Source organism: Crinia signifera, unplaced genomic scaffold, assembly GCF_055691185.1.
Source record: "Crinia signifera unplaced genomic scaffold, ASM5569118v1 HAP2_SCAFFOLD_389, whole genome shotgun sequence".
Lineage (NCBI taxonomy): Eukaryota > Metazoa > Chordata > Amphibia > Anura > Myobatrachidae > Crinia > Crinia signifera.
Window position 1 is genome coordinate 116 of NW_028142282.1, and position 19,651 is coordinate 19,766.

A 19,651-nucleotide genomic window follows, 5' to 3' on the forward strand; every position below is an offset into this window, starting at 1 on the left:
CAAATTTGCATACGGCTAAAACAGCCGTATGCAGTCGTAGTCATTCGTATTAAGAATACAAATACGACCGATCATATTCGTATTCTTAGTAATTTTCCCCCCCAGTGTTACACCATACCTCCCAACATGACCCATTCCAGGAGGGACACAATGCTCTGTTTCTGGACTTCTCTCTTAAATAATGATTGCCAGCACCGGTTTAAAACAGGTTTGTTGATAAGAAAGGTGTCACCACAGGTGCTGGCAATCATACATTAAGAGGGAAGTCCAGGAACAGAGCATTGTGTCCCTCATAGAGAGGGGCATGCTGGGAGGTATGTTACACACACACACACACACACACACACACACACACGGGCAGGAGAACTCACAATGTTACATGCAGAGATCAGTGTTACACTCAGGTCAGAACATGTGGCAGGGAGTGGTTAAATGTGATCATTGTTGCTTTGAGCAGGGTGTGGAGGTTGTGTCATGTGTGTCACGGTGTGTGTGTGTGCCAGGGCAGTGTGTTTGGGTGTGCACAGTAATGCAGTCACACAGGATTTTGTTTGCAGGAACAGGAGGAACTCAGCAAGTGAGGGCGAAAGTGATGGAGCGAGAGTAAGAGAAGGGAGAAATCCTGCACACCCTGGCCTGTTCCTAAGGCATTCTCTGCACCTGTCTCCCTGGACCTGGCTTCCTGTTCTGTGTCTATGGCATTCCAAACTTCTCCTGGGCCTATGGCTTGTTCTCCTGTGTAATAAAGTCTCAAAGGACCATCTACTGACTCTCCAGCAGAATCTCCATCCTTTCTCCAGAGGGTTCCTTACCTTACCCGGAGGACCTCCATCCTTCCTCCAGATAGTTCCATACCTTACCCGGAGGACCTGCATACCTACTCCAGAGAGTTCCTTACCTTACCAGGAGGACTTCCATCCTTCCTCCAGAGGATTCCTTACCCAGAGGACCTCCATCCTTCCTCCAGAGGATTCCATACCTTACCCAGAGGACCTCCATCCCTACTCCAGAGGATTCCTTACCTTACCCAGAGGACCTCCATCCTTCCTCCCAAGGATTCCTTACCTTACCCAGAGGACCTCCATCCCTACTCCAGAGGATTCCTTACCTTACCCGGATGACCTCCATCCTTCCTCTGGAGGATTCCTTCACTTACCCAGAGGACCTCCATCCCTACTCCAGAGAATTCCTTACCTTACCCAGAGGACCTCCATCCCTACTCCAGAGAATTCCTTACCTTCCCCGGAGGACCTCCATCCTTCCCCTAGGCTACATACCTGTCTCAGAGGACCTCCATCCTTTATCCAGACTACATACCTATCCAAGAGGACCTCAATCATATCTGTCTCCAGGGATTTTTAGTACATCTTCCAGATCTCTGTCCGTGGAACTCCATATATAGCACTGTGATGGGGGGTAACAGTGTTAAGAATGCTTCAGACATTCAATCAGGTACAATGTCACTTTCTGTCATGAGTCTGTATCTCATTTCCTTTGTCTCTACTATTTGTGTCATCTTTTATTAAATTGCCAACAGCGGTCACTGTGCACTGTCTCTGTGCAGTAACTTCCATAACTCATTCACTGTCTCTATTCACCAATTATTACCTCTCAGTTTTTACTAGTATTTTTATGAAAGGATGATGAGTGTTATCTATTTATCAGATTCCTCCATGAGACCCGCTTCACCCTCTCTGTACAAGCCCCACCTCTCGCCTGCACACTGCCCTACTCAGGACGTCTTCTACACGCCAATGGCTAGTCCTGAACAAAGCCCTACCCCCATGGACACAGGCCCATCCCCTGAGGAACAGAAGTGTTCAGATGGTTGGGGTGCTCCTTTTGGTCGGGCATTGAAAAAGATTCAAAAAGCATCATATGCTTTGGAACAGATGCACAATCAATTGAGGGGGCTTCTGAGTTCGGGTAACAGCACTGAGGGGGCACGGATACTCGATTCTGCTCTTGGTTGGGAAGGCCGACTCATAGAAGTGAGAGAAGACTTGAAAGGTGGACTAAAAGAACTTGGTAACCTGAAGAAACAGTACGAGGAGCTCAGCACAGGTACAGACTACCCCAGGCAACATAACAGTCCCACCTTACCCCAAACTATAACACACAATGCCACCTAACCCCATTCTTTAGAACAGTTTGAGTTGTCCATGGTCAATGAAAAACACTTCAAATTTCCCCCAGACAACAGAACAGGTTATAGTCCTATCTGCACCAAGGTATATAAAATACCCCCACTGACCACTGACTCTAGAACCCTATCCCACCTGTCCCCAGACTATAGAACCCTATCCCATCTGTCTCGAGACCAGACTATAGAACCCTCTCCCACCTGTCCCCAGACTACAGAACCCTCTCCCACCTGCCCCCAGACTATAGAACCCTCTCCCACCTTCGCCCAGACTATAGAATCCTCTCCCACCTGCCCCCAGACTAGGGAATCCTCTCACACCTGTCCCCAGACTACGGAACCCTCTCCCACCTGTCCCCAGAATTCCCCAGTGTAATTAAACAGCTGAATTTTCTGATTTATCTTTTAGGAAAAATGTTGATAGGAACAGAAAAAGCCTGTTCCAGAGACACCAAGGTAAGTCCTCTCTGCTACCTACTTCTCACTACAGGGCCCAGTGTGCCTCTATGCAACCTACCACTCACTACAGGGCCCAGTGTGCCCCTCTGCTACCTACCCCTCCCTACACGGTCCAGTGTGCCTCTCTGCAACCTACCGCTCACTACAGGGCCCAGTGTGTCCCTCTGCTACCTACCCCTCACTACAGGGCCCAGTGTGCCCCTCTGCTTACTACCCCTCACTACAGGGCCTAGTGTGCCCCTCTGCTACCTACCCCTCCCTACACGGTCCAGTTTGCCTCTCTGCAACCTACCGCTCATTACAGGGCCCAGTGTGCCCCTCTGCTACCTACCACTCACTACAGGGCCCAGTGTGCCCCTCTGCTACCTTCCACTCACTACAGGGCCCAGTGTGCCCCTCTGCTACCTACCCCTCACTACAGGGCCCAGTGTGCCCCTCTGCTACCTACCCCTCACTACAGGGCCCAGTGTGCCCCTCTGCTACCTACCCCTCACTACAGGGCCCAGTTAGCCCCTCTGCTACCTACCACTCACTACAGGGCCCAGTGTGCCCCTCTGCTACCTACCACTCACTACAGGGCCCAGTGTGCCCCTCTGCTACCTACCCCCCACTACAGGGCCCAGTGTGCCCCTCTGCTACCTACCCCTCACTATAGGGCCCAGTGTGCCCCTCTGCTACCTACCCCTCACTACAGGGCCCAGTGTGCCCCTCTGCTACCTACTACTCACTACAGGGCCCAGTGTGCCCCTCTGCTACCTACCCCTCACTACAGGGCCCAGTGTGTCCCTCTGCTACCTACCCCTCACTACAGGGCCCAGTGTGTCCCTCTGCTGCCTACCCCTCACTACAGGGCCCAGTGTGCCCCTCTGCTACCTACCCCTCACTACAGGGCCCAGTGTGCCCCTCTGCTACCTACCCCTCACTACAGGGCCCAGTGTGCCCCTCTGCTACCTACCTCTCACTACAGGGCCCAGTGTGCCCCTCTGCTACCTACCTCTCACTACAGGGCCCAGTGTGCCCCTCTGCTACCTACCCCTCACTACAGGGCCCAGTGTGCCCCTCTGCTACCTACCTCTCACTACAGGGCCCAGTGTGCCCCTCTGCTACCTACCTCTCACTACAGGGCCCAGTGTGCCCCTCTGCTACCTACCTCTCACTACAGGGCCCAGTGTGCCCCTCTGCTACCTACCCCTCACTACAGGGCCCAGTGTGCCCCTCTGCTACCTACCACTCACTACAGGGCCCAGTGTGCCCCTCTGCTACCTACCCCCCACTACAGGGCCCAGTGTGCCCCTCTGCTACCTACCCCTCACTATAGGGCCCAGTGTGCCCCTCTGCTACCTACCCCTCACTACAGGGCCCAGTGTGCCCCTCTGCTACCTACTACTCACTACAGGGCCCAGTGTGCCCCTCTGCTACCTACCCCTCACTACAGGGCATAGTGTGTCCCTCTGCTGCCTACCCCTCACTACAGGGCCCAGTGTGTCCCTCTGCTGCCTACCCCTCACTACAGGGCCCAGTGTGCCCCTCTGCTACCTACCCCTCACTACAGGGCCCAGTGTGCCCCTCTGCTACCTACCTCTCACTACAGGGCCCAGTGTGCCCCTCTGCTACCTACCTCTCACTACAGGGCCCAGTGTGCCCCTCTGCTACCTACCCCTCACTACAGGGCCCAGTGTGCCCCTCTGCTACCTACCTCTCACTACAGGGCCCAGTGTGCCCCTCTGCTACCTACCTCTCACTACAGGGCCCAGTGTGCCCCTCTGCTACCTACCTCTCACTACAGGGCCCAGTGTGCCCCTCTGCTACCTACCCCTCACTACAGGGCCCAGTGTGCCCCTCTGCTACCTACCTCTCACTACAGGGCCCAGTGTGCCCCTCTGCTACCTACCTCTCACTACAGGGCCCAGTGTGCCCCTCTGCTACCTACCCCTCACTACAGGGCCCAGTGTGCCCCTCTGCTACCTACCCCTCAATACAGGGCCCAGTGTGCCCCTCTGCTACCTACCCCTCAATACAGGGCCCAGTGTGCCCCTCTGCTACCTACCCCTCACTACAGGGCCCAGTGTGCCCCTCTGCTACCTACCCCTCACTACAGGGCCCAGTGTGCCTTCTTGCTACCTACCCCTCGCTACAGGGCCCAGTGTGCCCCTCTGCTACCTACCCCTCACTACAGGGCCCGGTGTGCCCCTCTGCTACCTACCCCTCACTACAGGGCCCGGTGTGCCCCTCTGCTACCTACCTCTCACTACAGGGCCCAGTGTGCTCCTCTGCTACCTACCCCTCACTACAGGGCCCAGTGTGCCCCTCTGCTGCCTACCCCTCACTACAGGGACCAGTGTGCCTTCTTGCTACCTACCCCTCGCTACAGGGCCCAGTGTGCCCCTCTGCTGCCTACCCCTCACTACAGGGCCCAGTGTGCCCCTCTGCTACCTACCCCTCACTACAGGGCCCAGTGTGCCCATCTGCTACCTACCCCTCACTACAGGGCCCAGTGTGCTCCTCTGCTACCTACCCCTCACTACAGGGCCCAGTGTGTCCCTCTGCTACCTACCCCTCACTACAGGGCCCAGTGTGTCCCTCTGCTGCCTACCCCTCACTACAGGGCCCAGTGTGTCCCTCTGCTGCCTACCCCTCACTACAGGGCCCAGTGTGCCCCTCTGCTGCCTACCCCTCACTACAGGGCCCAGTGTGCCCCTCTGCTACCTACCTCTCACTACAGGGCCCAGTGTGCCCCTCTGCTACCTACCTCTCACTACAGGGCCCAGTGTGCCCCTCTGCTACCTACCCCTCACTACAGGGCCCAGTGTGCCCCTCTGCTACCTACCCCTCACTACAGGGCCCAGTGTGCCCCTCTGCTACCTACCCCTCACTACTGGGCCCAGTGTGCCCCTCTGCTACCTACCCCTCACTACAGGGCCCAGTGTGCGCCTCTGCTATCTACCCCTCACTACAGGGCCCAGTGTGCCCCTCTGCTACCTACCTCTCACTACAGGGCCCAGTGTGCCCCTCTGCTATCTACCCCTCACTACAGGGCCCAGTGTGCCCCTCTGCTACCTACCTCTCACTACAGGGCCCAGTGTGCCCCTCTGCTACCTACCTGTGCAGAGAGAGTTAGATTTGGGTGAGTTATTTTGTTTCTGTGCAGGGTAAATACTGGCTGCATTATTTTTACACTGCAATTTAGGTTTCAGTTTCAGCACACCCCACCCAAATTTAACTCTCTCTCCCTGCAGTTCGCATTGTTTTGACCATTTTCCGAACAAATTTGTACTGCGATCAGATCAGAATAAGCTCCATGATGCTGGAGAATTATATGTGTGTGTGTGTGTGTGTGTGACCTGTCAGTGTGGAAGCATCCTGTCCAGAGATATAGAAGTCCTGTGTGAGGACAGAGAGTCATTGTGAGGAATGTGACATCTCTGATTGATCACAGGGTGACAGAGACCTGCGAGACTGTCAGGAATGTACACACACAAGGGTGCTGGAATCCATGAGATCCCAAGAAGAGGAGCGGATGGAGAGAGACAGGCTGCAAGGTGAGGTCACTGCCTTCATTATTTATCCCAGGTGAAATGATCTGCAGTAACGAGGAATCAGTGTGATGTTCTGCAGTCAGAAGGAAGAAATCAGAAATAGAGGTCATAAGTGAGATGCTCTGCACAATCAGAATAGAAAGGGTACATTTACTAAGATGGGATGTAGCTATGGGCAACCAGTCAGATCCTATCTTCTAGAAGGTGCAAAATAAAAAAACTCCCATGTTTATAAATGTCCTGCATATAAGACGGTGTACCCCGAAGTCCTGCATATAAGATGGTGCACCCCTAAGTCCTGCATATAAGACGGTGTACCCCTAAGTCCTGCATATAAGATGGTGCACCCCTAAGTCCTGCATATAAGACGGTGCACCCCTAAGTCCTGCATATAAGATGGTGCACCCCTAAGTCCTGCATATAAGACGGTGCACCACTAAGCCCTGCATATAAGACGGTGCACCCCTAAGTCCTGCATATAAGATGGTGCACCCCTAAGTCCTGCATATAAGATGGTGCACCCCTAAGTCCTGCATATAAGATGGTGCACAACTAAGTCCTGCATATAAGATGGTGCACCCCTAAGTCCTGCATATAAGACGGTGTACCCCTAAGTCCTGCATATAAGATGGTGCACCACTAAGTCCTGCATATAAGATGGTGCACCACTAAGTCCTGCATATAAGATGGTGCACCCCTAAGTCCCGCATATAGGACGGTCCACCCCTAAGTCCCGCATATAAGACGGTCCACCCCTAAGTCCCGCATATAAGACGGTGCACCCATAAATCCTGCATATAAGATGGTGCACCCCTAAGTCCTGCATATAAGATGGTGCATCACTAAGTCCTGCATTTAAGATGGTGCACCCCTAAGTCTCGCATATAAGACGGTGTACCCCTAAGTCCCGCATATAAGATGGTGCACCCCATAAGTCTCGCATATAAGATGGTGTACCACTAAGTCCTGCAAATAAGACGGTGCACCACTAAGTCCTGCAAATAAGACGGTGCACCCCTAAGTCCTGCATATAAGACGGTGCACCCCTAAGTCCTGCATATAAGACGGTGTACCCCTAAGTCCTGCATATAAGACGGTGCACCACTAAGTCCTGCATATAAGACGGTGCACCACTAAGTCCTGCATATAAGACGGTGCACCCCTAAGTCCTGCATATAAGACGGCGTACCCCTAAGTCCTGCAAATAAGACGGTGCACCCCTAAGTCCTGCATATAAGACGGTGCACCCCTAAGTCCTGCATATAAGACAGTGTACCCCTAAGTCCTGCATATAAGACGGTGCACCACTAAGTCCTGCATATAAGACGGTGGACCCCTAAGTCCTGCATATAAGACGGTGCACCCCTAAGTCCTGCATATAAGACGATGCACCACTAAGTCCTGCATATAAGACGGTGCACCCCTAAGTCCTGCATATAAGACGGTGCACCCCTAAGTCCTGCATATAAGACAGTGTACCCCTAAGTCCTGCATATAAGACGGTGCACCACTAAGTCCTGCATATAAGACGGTGGACCCCTAAGTCCTGCATATAAGACGGTGCACCACTAAGTCCTGCATATAAGGTGGTGCACCCCTAAGTCCTGCATATAAGACGGTGTACCCCTAAGTCCTGCATATAAGATGGTGCACCCCTAAGTCCTGCATATAAGACGGTGCACCCCTAAGTCCTGCATATAAGACGGTGTACCCCTAAGTCCTGCATATAAGACGGTGTACCCCTAAGTCCTGCATATAAGACGGTGCACCACTAAGTCCTGCATATAAGACGGTGCACCCCTAAGTCCTGCATATAAGACGGCGTACCCCTAAGTCCTGCATATAAGACGGTGTACCCCTAAGTCCTGCATATAAGATGGTGCACCCCTAAGTCCTGCATATAAGATGGTGCACCCCTAAGTCCTGCATATAAGACGGTGCACCCCTAAGTCCGGCATATAAGATGGTGTACCCCTAAGTCCTGCATATAAGATGGTGCACCCCTAAGTCCTGCATATAAGACGGTGTACCCCTAAGTCCTGCATATAAGACGGTGCACCACTAAGTCCTGCAAATAAGACGGTGCACCCCTAAGTCCTGCATATAAGACGGTGCACCCCTAAGTCCTGCATATAAGACGGTGTACCCCTAAGTCCTGCATATAAGACGGTGCACCACTAAGTCCTGCATATAAGACGGTGGACCCCTAAGTCCTGCATATAAGATGGTGCACCCCTAAGTCCTGCATATAAGACGGTGCACCACTAAGTCCTGCATATAAGACGGTGCACCACTAAGTCCTGCATATAAGGTGGTGCACCCCTAAGTCCTGCATATAAGACGGTGTACCCCTAAGTCCTGCATATAAGATGGTGCACCCCTAAGTCCTGCATATAAGATGGTGCACCCCTAAGTCCTGCATATAAGACGGTGCACCCCTAAGTCCGGCATATAAGATGGTGTACCCCTAAGTCTTGCATATAAGATGGTGCACCCCTAAGTCCTGCATATAAGACGGTGTACCCCTAAGTCCTGCATATAAGACGGTGTACCCCTAAGTCCTGCATATAAGATGGTGTACCCCTAAGTCCTGCATATAAGACGGTGTACCACTAAGTCCTGCATATAAGACGGTGCACCCCTAAGTCCTGCATATAAGATGGTGTACCCCAAAGTCCTGCATATAAGATGTTGCACCCCTAAGTCCTGCATATAAGATGGTGCACCCCTAAGTCCTGCATATAAGACGGTGTACCACTAAGTCCTGCATATAAGATGGTGTACCCCTAAGTCCTGCATATAAGATGGTGTACCCCTAAGTCCTGCATATAAGATGGTGCACCCCTAAGTCCTGCATATAAGACGGTGTACCACTAAGTCCTGCATATAAGACGGTGCACCCCTAAGTACTGCATATAAGATGGTGTACCCCTAAGTCCTGCATATAAGATGGTGCACCCCTAAGTCCTGCATATAAGACGGTGTACCACTAAGTCCTGCATATAAGACGGTGTACCACTAAGTCCTGCATATAAGACGGTGCACCCCTAAGTCCTGCATATAAGATGGTGCAGCCCTAAGTCCCGCATATAAGACGGTGTACCACTTAAGGAGCCCACACACGCACCGATCCCGGCGGTGCGATGCTATACGATGGGGTGCGCGCTCCCGCGGCACCTCATCGCACAGTACAAAAAGTATGTGCTGTACATACTTTTTGTACTAGCTTTTTATAGCATAGCATCGCATCGCATGCACATCGCATGCACAAGGCATACGATGCGATGCTATGTGTGCTAGTTAAGCCCACAACGCATGCTGGGATCGGTGCATGTGTGGGCACCTTAAGTCCTGCATATAAGACGGTGCAGGCAAGATGCTGGACAATAGTATTATTACATCTCCAACATTATCTATCTATCTATCTATCTATCTATCTATCTATCTATCTATCTATCTATCTATCTATCTATCTATCTATCTAATGTATCTATCTATCTATCTATCTATCTATCTAATGTATCTATCTATCTATCTCATACTGTATCTATCTATCTATCTATATATCTCATACTGTATCTATCTATCTATATATCTCATACTGTATCTATCTATCTATCTATCTCATACTGTATCTATCTATCTATCTATCTATCTATCATCTATCTATCTATCTATCTATCTATCTATCTCATACTCTATCTATCTATCTATCTATCTATCTATCTATCTATCTATCTATCTATCTATCTATCTATCTCATACTGTATCTATCTATCTATCTATCTATCTATCTATCTATCTATCTATCTATCTATCTATCTATCTCATACTGTATCTATCTATCTATCTATCTATCTATCTATCTATCTATCTATCTATCTATCTCATACTGTATCTATCTATCTATCTATCTATCTATCTATCTATCTCATACTGTATCTATCTATCTATCTATCTATCTATCTATCTATCTCATACTGTATCTATCTATCTATCTATCTATCTATCTATCTATCTCATACTGTATCTATCTATCTATCTATCTATCTATCTATCTATCTATCTATCTCATACTGTATCTATCTATCTATCTATCTATCTATCTATCTATCTATCTATCTATCTCATACTCTATCTATCTATCTATCTATCTATCTATCTATCTATCTATCTATCTATCTATCTATCTATCTAATGTATCTATCTATCTATCTATCTCATACTCTATCTATCTATCTATCTATCTATCTATATATCTCATACTGCATATATCTAATATCTATCTATCTATCTATCTATCTATCTATCTATCATCTATTGTATCTATCTATCTATCTATCTATCTATCTATCTATCTAATACTGTATCTATCTAGACTATATATCTCATACTGCATCTATCTATCTATCTATCTATCTATCTATCTATCTATCTATCTAATGTATCTATCTATCTATCTATCTATCTATCTATCTATCTATCTATCTATCTAATGTATCTATCTATCTCATACTGTATCTATCTATCTATCTATCTATCTATCTATCTATCTATCTATCTATCTATCTATCTATCTATCTATCTATCTATCTATCTATCTATCTCATACTGTATCTATCTATCTATATATCTCATACTGTATCTATCTATCTATCTATCTATCTATCTCATACTGTATCTATCTATCTATCTATCTATCTATCTATCTATCTATCTATCTATCTATCTATCTATCTATCTATCTCATACTGTATCTATCTATCTATCTATCTATCTATCTATCTATCTATCTATCTATTTATCTATCTCATACTGTATCTATCTATCTATCTCATACTGTATCTATCTATCTATCTATCTATCTATCTATCTATCTATCTATCTCATACTGTATCTATCTATCTATCTATCTATCTATCTATCTATCTAATGTATCTATCTATCTATCTATCTATCTATCTCATACTGTATCTATCTATCTATATATCTCATACTGCATATATCTAATATCTATCTATCTATCTATCTATCTATCTATCTATCTATCTATCTATCTATCTATCTCATACTGTATCTATCTATCTATCTATCTATCTATCTCATACTGTATCTATCTATCTATCTATCTATCTATCTATCTATCTATCTATCTATCTATCTATCTATCTATCTATCTATCTATCTATCTAATGTATCTATCTATCTATCTATCTATCTATCTATCTCATACTCTATCTATCTATCTATCTATCTATCTATCTATATATCTCATACTGCATATATCTAATATCTATCTATCTATCTATCTATCTATCTATCTATCTATCTATCTATCTATCTATCTATATATCTCATACTGCATCTATCTATCTATCTATCTATCTCATACTGTATCTATCTATCATCTATCTATCTATCTATCTATCTATCTATCTATCTATCTATCTATCTATCTATCTATCTATCTCATACTGTATCTATCTATCTATCTATCTATCTATCTATCTATCTATCTATCTATCTATCTATCTATCTATCTATCTATCTATCTATCTATCTAATGTATCTATCTATCTATCTATATATCTCATACTGCATCTATCTATTATCTATCTATCTCATACTGTATCTATATAATATCTATCTATCTATCTATCTATCTATCTATCTATCTATCTATCTATCTATCTATCTATCTCATACTGTACCTATCTAATATCTATCTATCTCATACTGTATCTATATAATATCTATCTATCTATCTATCTATCTATCTATCTATCTATCTATCTCATACTGTATCTATATAATATCTATCTATCTATCTCATACTGTATCTATATAATATCTATCTATCTATCTATCTATCTATCTATCTATCTATCTATCTATCTATCTATCTATCTCATACTGTATCTATATAATATCTATCTATCTATCTATCTATCTATCTATCTCATACTGTATCTATATAATATCTATCTATCTATCTATCTATCTATCTATCTATCTATCTATCTATCTATCTATCTATCTATCTTTCTATCTATCTCTCCCTCTCTCTATCTCATACTGTTATGGATGGAGAGTGCGGGTGGTCTCCCAGTCTGGGCGTTTGGTGAGTTGGACAGCAGCTCCGTCTCACTTGCACTGTGTATAGTCACAGGAGTTATGTTTGTATTTTTACCTTCTCAGCAAATATAAAAAGCTGAGACCATTTGTAACAAATACCCAGACTGGATATCACTACTGGGCTGCATTAAAAGTGCCCATACACTACTGCGATGTATAACAGCAGTGTATGGACCACTCAACCCCCTGAGCTGGCCGGGACCCTCGTGGGCGGCAGATCACATTCAACCCCATTCCCTGCCAAGTCTACTGTGTGTCTGTGATGTATACTCAGTACTGCTGTGTGTCAGTGGTGTATTCTCAGTGCTGCCGTGTGTCTGTGGTGTATACTCAGTACTGCTGTGTGTCAGTGGTGTATTCTCAGTGCTGCCGTGTGTCTGTGGTGTATACTCAGTACTGCCCTGTGTCTGTAATGTATACTCAGTACTGCTGTGTGTCTGTGGTGTATACTCAGTACTGTTGTGTGTCTGTGGTGTATACTCAGTACTGTTGTGTGTCTGTGGTGTATACTCAGTACTGCTGTGTGTCTGTGGTGTATACTCAGTACTGTTGTGTGTCTGTGGTGTATACTCAGTACTGCTGTGTGTCTGTGATGTATACTCAGTACTGCTGTGTGTCAGCGGTGTGTACTCAGTACTGCTGTGTCTGTGGTGTGTACTTAGTACCGCCGTGTGTCTGTGGTGTATACTCAATACTGCTGTGTGTCTGTGGTGTATACTCAATATGCTGTGTGTCTGTGATGTCTACTCAGTACTGCTGTGTATTAGTGGTGTGTACTCAGTACTGCTGTGTCTGTGGTGTATACTCAGTACTGCTGTGTGTCTGTGGTGTATACTCAATACTGCAGTGTGTCTGTGGTGTATACTCAGTACTGCTGTGTGTCTGTGGTGTATACTCAATACTGCAGTGTGTCTGTGGTGTATGCTCAGTACTGCTGTGTGTCTGTGGTGTATACTCAGTACTGCCGTGTGTCTGTGGTGTATACTCAGTACTGCCGTGTGTCAGTGGTGTATGCTCAGTACTGCTGTGTGTCTGTGGTGTATGCTCAGTACTGCTGTGTGTCTGTGGTGTATACTCAGTACTGCCGTGTGTCAGTGGTGTAAGCTCAGTACTGCCGTGTGTCTGTGGTGTATGCTTAGTACTGCTGTGTATCTGTGGTGTATACTCAGTACTGCCGTGTGTCTGTGGTGTATACTCAGTACTGCCGCGTGTCTGTGGTGTATACTCAGTACTGCCGTGTGTCAGTGGTGTAAGCTCAGTACTGCCGTGTGTCCGTGGTGTATGCTCAGTACTGCTGTGTGTCTGTGGTGTATACTCAGTACTGCCGTGTGTCAGTGGTGTATACTCAGTGCTGCCGTGTGTCTGTGGTGTATACTCATTACTGCCGTGTGTCTGTGATGTATACTCAGTACTGCCGTGTGTCTGTGGTGTATACTCAGTACTGCCGTGTGTCTGTGGTGTATACTCAGTACTGCCGTGTGTCTGTGGTGTATACTCAGTACTGCCGTGTGTCTGTGGTGTATACTCAGTACTGCTGTGTGTCTGTGGTGTATACTCAGTACTGCCGTGTGTCTGTGGTGTATACTCAGTACTGCCGTGTGTCTGTGGTGTATACTCAGTACTGCCGTGTGTCTGTGGTGTATACTCAGTACTGCCGTGTGTCTGTGGTGTATAGTCAGTACTGCTGTGTGTCTGTGGTGTATACTCAGTACTGCCGTGTGTCTGTGGTGTATACTCAGTACTGCCGTGTGTCTGTGGTGTATACTCAGTACTGCTGTGTGTCTGTGGTGTATAGTCAGTACTGCCGTGTGTCTGTGGTGTATACTCAGTACTGTCGTGTGTCTGTGGTGTATACTCAGTACTGCCGTGTGTCTGTGGTGTATACTCAGTACTGCCGTGTGTCTGTGGTGTATGCTCAGTACTGCTGTGTGTCTGTGGTGTATGCTCAGTACTGCCGTGTGTCTGTGGTGTATACTCAGTACCGCCGTGTGTCTGTCATGTATACTCAGTACTGCCGTGTGTCTGTGGTGTATACTCAGTACTGCCGTGTGTCTGTGGTGTATACTCAGTACTGCCGTGTGTCTGTGGTGTATACTCAGTACTGCCGTGTGTCTGTGGTGTATACTCAGTACTGCCGTGTGTCTGTGGTGTATACTCAGTACTGCCGTGTGTCTGTGGTGTATAGTCAGTACTGCCGTGTGTCTGTGGTGTATACTCAGTACTGCCGTGTGTCTGTGGTGTATACTCAGTACTGCCGTGTGTCTGTGGTGTATACTCAGTACTGCCGTGTGTCTGTGGTGTATACTCAGTACTGCCGTGTGTCTGTGGTGTGTACTCAGTACCGCCGTGTGTCTGTGGTGTATACTCAGTACTGCTGTGTGTCTGTGGTGTATACTCAGTACTGCCGTGTGTCTGTGGTGTATACTCAGTACTGCCGTGTTTCTGTGGTGTATACTCAGTACTGCTGTGTCAGTGTTGTATACTCAGTACTGCCGTGTGTCTGTGGTGTATACTCAGTACTGCTGTGTGTCTGTGGTGTATACTCAGTACTGCCGTGTGTCAGTGGTGTATACTCAGTACTGCCGTGTGTCAGTGGTGTATACTCAGTACTGCCGTGTGTCAGTGGTGTATACTCAGTACTGCCGTGTGTCTGTGGTGTATACTCAGTACTGCCGTGTGTCTGTGGTGTATACTCAGTACTGCTGTGTGTCTGTGGTGTATACTCAGTGCTGCCGTGTGTCTGTGGTGTATTCTCAGTTCTATTCTCTATTATTCTTACAGATTGTGTTTACCAGCTGGAGACAGAAAACCTCAAGTTTAAGAAAAGAATAAATGAGCTTCAGGTCAGAGATCAACTTGTACTCACTATGTAGCCCCTCCTCCCTCACTATATAGCTCCACCTCTCACTATATAGCCCCTCCTCCCTCACTATATAGCTCCACCTCTCACTATACAGCTAATCCTCCCTTGCTATACAGCCCCCCATCCCTCATTATATAGCTCCATCTCAACTATACAGCCACTTCCCCCTCACTATACAGCCCCCCGTCCCTCCCTATACAACCCCTCCTCTCTCATTATATAGCTACACCTCTCACTATACAACGCCTCCTCCCTCATTATATAGCTCCATCTCAACTATACAGCCCCTCCCCCTAACTATACAGCCACTTCCCCCTCACTATACAGCCCCCCGTCCCTCCCTATACAACCCCTCCTCTCTCATTATATAGCTCCGCCTCTCACTATACAACGCCTCCTCCCTCATTATATAGCTCCGCCTCTCACTATACAACGCCTCCTCCCTCATTATATAGCTCCGCCTCTCACTATACAACGCCTCCTCCCTCATTATATAGCGCCAACTCACACTATACAGCAGGGGTTCCCAATCTTTATCTAATCACGGCACCCTAGAGTATCAGAATTTTTCCACGGCACCCCTAGGCCCAAAAAAATATATATAAAATGAAGTAGATTGTGGTTATATGTGCTTCTTAGGTTCAGTTGTGTGGTAAAGGGCAGGATTTGGTTCTGATTGTACACATTTTATGATTGGCAGCCATCAGCACTGGTTTTGTCCAGAAATAATTGATCATAAATCATTTGAATTGGTCCTGGACGACCAACCCGAGGCACCCCTGCAAGTGTCCCAGGGCACCCCAGGGTGCCGCGGCACACAGTTTGGGAACCACTGCTATACAGCCTCTCCCCCTCACTATACAGCTCCTAGTCTCACTATATAGCCCCCGTCCGTCACTATAAAACCCCTGCACCCTTATTATATTGTTCAAACTCTTACTATACAGCCCCTCTCCTCATTGTACAGCCCCTCCCCCTTAATATAGAGCCCCTCCCCCTCACTATACAGCCCCTCCTCCCTTAGTATATAGCCTCACCCCTCACCATACAGCCCCCTTTCTTATTATATAGCCCTGACTTTCACTATAAAGCTCATCTTTCCTCAATATATAGCTCAGCCTATCATTATACAGCCCCTCCTCCCTCATTATATATCTTAACCTCTTACTATACAACCCCTCCTCCCTCATTAAAAATCCTCACTCCTTACTATACAGCCCCTCCTCCCTTATTATATAGCCTCTCCTCTTACTAAACAGCCCCTCCCCCATCATTATATTTCTTTTTCTCTCTCTATACAGACCCTCCTCCCTTATATAGCCCCACCCGTCATTATACAGCCCCTCATCCCTTATTATATAGCCCTTTTTTCAGCCCCTCCTCCGTCATTATATAGCTTTCTCTCTTACTATAAAGCCCCTCCAACCTCTTTATATAGCTCAGTCTCTTACTACACAGCCCCTCCTCCCTCATTATATAGCCTCTCCTCTTACTAAACAGCCCCTCCCCCATCATTATGTTTCTTTTTCTCTCTCTATACAGACCCTCCTCCCTTATATAGCCCCACCCGTCATTATACTGCCCCCCATCCCTTATTATATAGCCCTTTTTCTAACTGTACAGCCCCTCCTCCGTCATTATATAGCTTTCTCTCTTACTATAATGCCCCTCCAACCTCTTTATATAGCTCAGTCTCTTACTACACAGCCCCTCCTCCCTCATTATATAGCCTCACCCCTTACTATACAGCCCCTCCTCCCTTATTGTATAGCCCCACCCCTATCCACACAGCCCCTCCTCCCTTATTAGATACCTTCTCCTCTCACTATACAGCCCCTCCCCCTCATTATATAGCTTTACCTCTCTCCATGCAGACCCTCCTCCCTTATTATATAGCCCCACCTCTCACTATACAGCCCCTCCCCCTCATTATATAGATTTTCCTCTCACTATACAACCCCTCCTCCCTTATTATATAGCTCAGCCTCTCACTATACAGCCCCTCCTCCCTTACTATATATCTCAACCCCTTACTATATAGCCCCTCCTCCCTTATTATATAGCCTCTCCTCATACTAAACAGCCCCTCCCCATCATTATATAGCTTTGTCTGTCTCTATACAGACCCTCCTCCCTCATATATCCCCACCCCTCATTATACAGCCCCTCATCCCTTATTATATAGCCCCTTTTCTAACTGTACAGCCCCTCTTACTATAAATCCCCTCCTCCGTCATTATATAGCTCAGCCTCTTACTACACAGCCCCTCCAACCTCTTTATATAGCTCAGCCTCTTACTACACAGCCCCTCCTCCCTCATTATATAACCTCACCCCTTACTATACAGCCCCTCCTCCCTTATTATATTGCCCCACCCCTCACCACACAGCCCCTCCTCCCTTATATAGCTTCTCCTCTCACTATACAGCCCCTCCCCCTCATTATATAGATTTTCCTTTCACTATACAGCCCCTCCTCTCTAATTATATAGCCCCACCTCTCACTATATAGCCCCTCCTCCCTTATTATATATAGCCCCACCTCTCACTATACAGCCCCTCCTCCCTTATTATATTGCTCAGCCTCTCACTATACATTCCCTCCTCCCTTATTATATAGCCCCACCTCTCACTATACAGCCCCTCCTCCCTTATTATGTTGCTCAGCCTCTCACTATACATTCCCTCCTCCCTTATTATATAGCCCCACCTCTCACTATACAGCCCCTCCTCCCTTATTATATTGCTCAGCCTCTCACTATACATTCCCTCCTCCCTTATTATATAGCCCCACCTCTCACTATACAGCCCCTCCTCCCTTATTATGTTGCTCAGCCTCTCACTATACATTCCCTCCTCCCTTATTATATAGCCCCACCTCTCACTATACAGCCCCTCCTTCCTTATTATATTGCTCAGCCTCTCACTATACAGCTCCTCTTCCCTTATTATATAGCCCCACCTTTCAGTATGCAGTCCCTCCTCCCTTATTATATAGCCCCTCCTCTCACTATACAGCTCCTACCTTATTATATAGCTCAGCCTCTCACTATACAGCTCCTTTTCCCTTATTATATAGCCCCACCCCTCACTATACAGCTCCTTCTCCCTTATTATATTGCTCAGCCTCTCTCACTTTACAGCTCGTATCCCCTCTCTAGTTGTACAGTCTCTGCTCCCATCCCCTGCAGTGCTCTCCCTCTATATACAGCATTATGACACTCTCTTCCATCTCCCCCACCACGCCTCACCTATTACACCTTTCTCTACCACAGGGCGAGGTTCAGGATCTCACCCTGCTGCAGTCAGACCTCCGCATTGCTGTCTCTGTAGCGGAGAGGTTCAGGGAGGAGGCGCAGGAGAAGCTGGAGAGGTGTGAGCGGGAAATCCAGAAGCAGTATGGCATGGGGTAAGCGACAGCAGAGTATGGGGGATCTAGTAAAGTAAGTAAAGGCAAGGTGGGGGGCTCAGTGATATGGGAGGATGGAGTGATGGCCCTGGCCTGCGCTCACATGCCCCATCCTGTTATCAGGAGCGCATTCCTGTAGCAGGGGCCTCTCACAGGTATTACATACATGTAGCAGGGGCCTCTCACAGGTATTACATACATGTAGCAGGGGCCTCTCACAGGTATTACATACATGTAGCAGGGGCCTCTCACAGGTATTACATACATGTAGCAGGGGCCTCTCACAGGTATTACATACATGTAGCAGGGGCCTCTCACAGGTATTACATACATGTAGCAGGGGCCTCTCACAGGTATTACATACATGTAGCAGGGGCCTCTCACAGGTATTACATACATGTAGCAGGGGCCTCTCACAGGTATCACATACATGTAGCATGGGCCTCACACAGATATTACATACATGTAGCAGGGGCCTCTCACAGGTATTACATACATGTAGCATGGGCCTCACACAGATATTACATACATGTTGCATGGGCCTCTCTCAGATATTACATACATGTAGCAGGGGCCTCCTACAGTTATTACATACATGTATTTATGGTTGGTGATGATACACTGCGCACACCTTATGTATGTATGGGGGTAGTACTGAGTGGGTGGAATGAGATGACGTACTCGGACAGGGGTATAAGGGTAGTACAGAGTGGGTGGAGTGAGATGACGTACTCGGACAGGGGTACAGGGGTAGTACAGAGTGGGTGGAGTGAGATGACGTACTCGGACAGGGGTATAGGGGTAGTACAGAGTGGGTGGAGTGAGATGACGTACTCGGACAGGGGTATAGGGGTAGTACAGAGTGGGTGGAGTGAGATGACGTACTCGGACAGGGGTATAGGGGTAGTACAGAGTGGGTGGAGTGAGATGACGTACTCGGACAGGGGTATAGGGGTAGTACAGAGTGGGTGGAGTGAGATGACGTACTCGGACAGGGGTATAGGGGTAGTACAGAGTGGATGGAGTGAGATGACGTACTCGGACAGGGGTATAGGGGTAGTACAGAGTGGGTGGAGTGAGGTGACGTACTCGGACAGGGGTATAGG

At 47.4% G+C, this 19,651-nt stretch overlaps 1 protein-coding gene across 1 annotated transcript in view; it reads left to right on the top strand.

Annotated features, from left to right (window-relative positions):
• Nucleotides 1-573: 573 nt before the first annotated feature.
• LOC146055229 (uncharacterized) overlaps nucleotides 574-19,651 on the top strand; it is an 82,504-nt gene continuing 63,426 nt past the window's right edge. Inside the window, exons 1-6 of the mRNA XM_083168223.1 lie at nucleotides 574-1,452; nucleotides 1,666-2,064; nucleotides 2,553-2,599; nucleotides 6,039-6,141; nucleotides 15,055-15,116; nucleotides 18,412-18,545. Of these exons, the coding sequence (XP_083024349.1) occupies nucleotides 1,410-1,452; nucleotides 1,666-2,064; nucleotides 2,553-2,599; nucleotides 6,039-6,141; nucleotides 15,055-15,116; nucleotides 18,412-18,545 (788 nt within the window). The 5' untranslated portion in view covers nucleotides 574-1,409. The remainder of the gene's footprint in view (nucleotides 1,453-1,665; nucleotides 2,065-2,552; nucleotides 2,600-6,038; nucleotides 6,142-15,054; nucleotides 15,117-18,411; nucleotides 18,546-19,651) is intronic.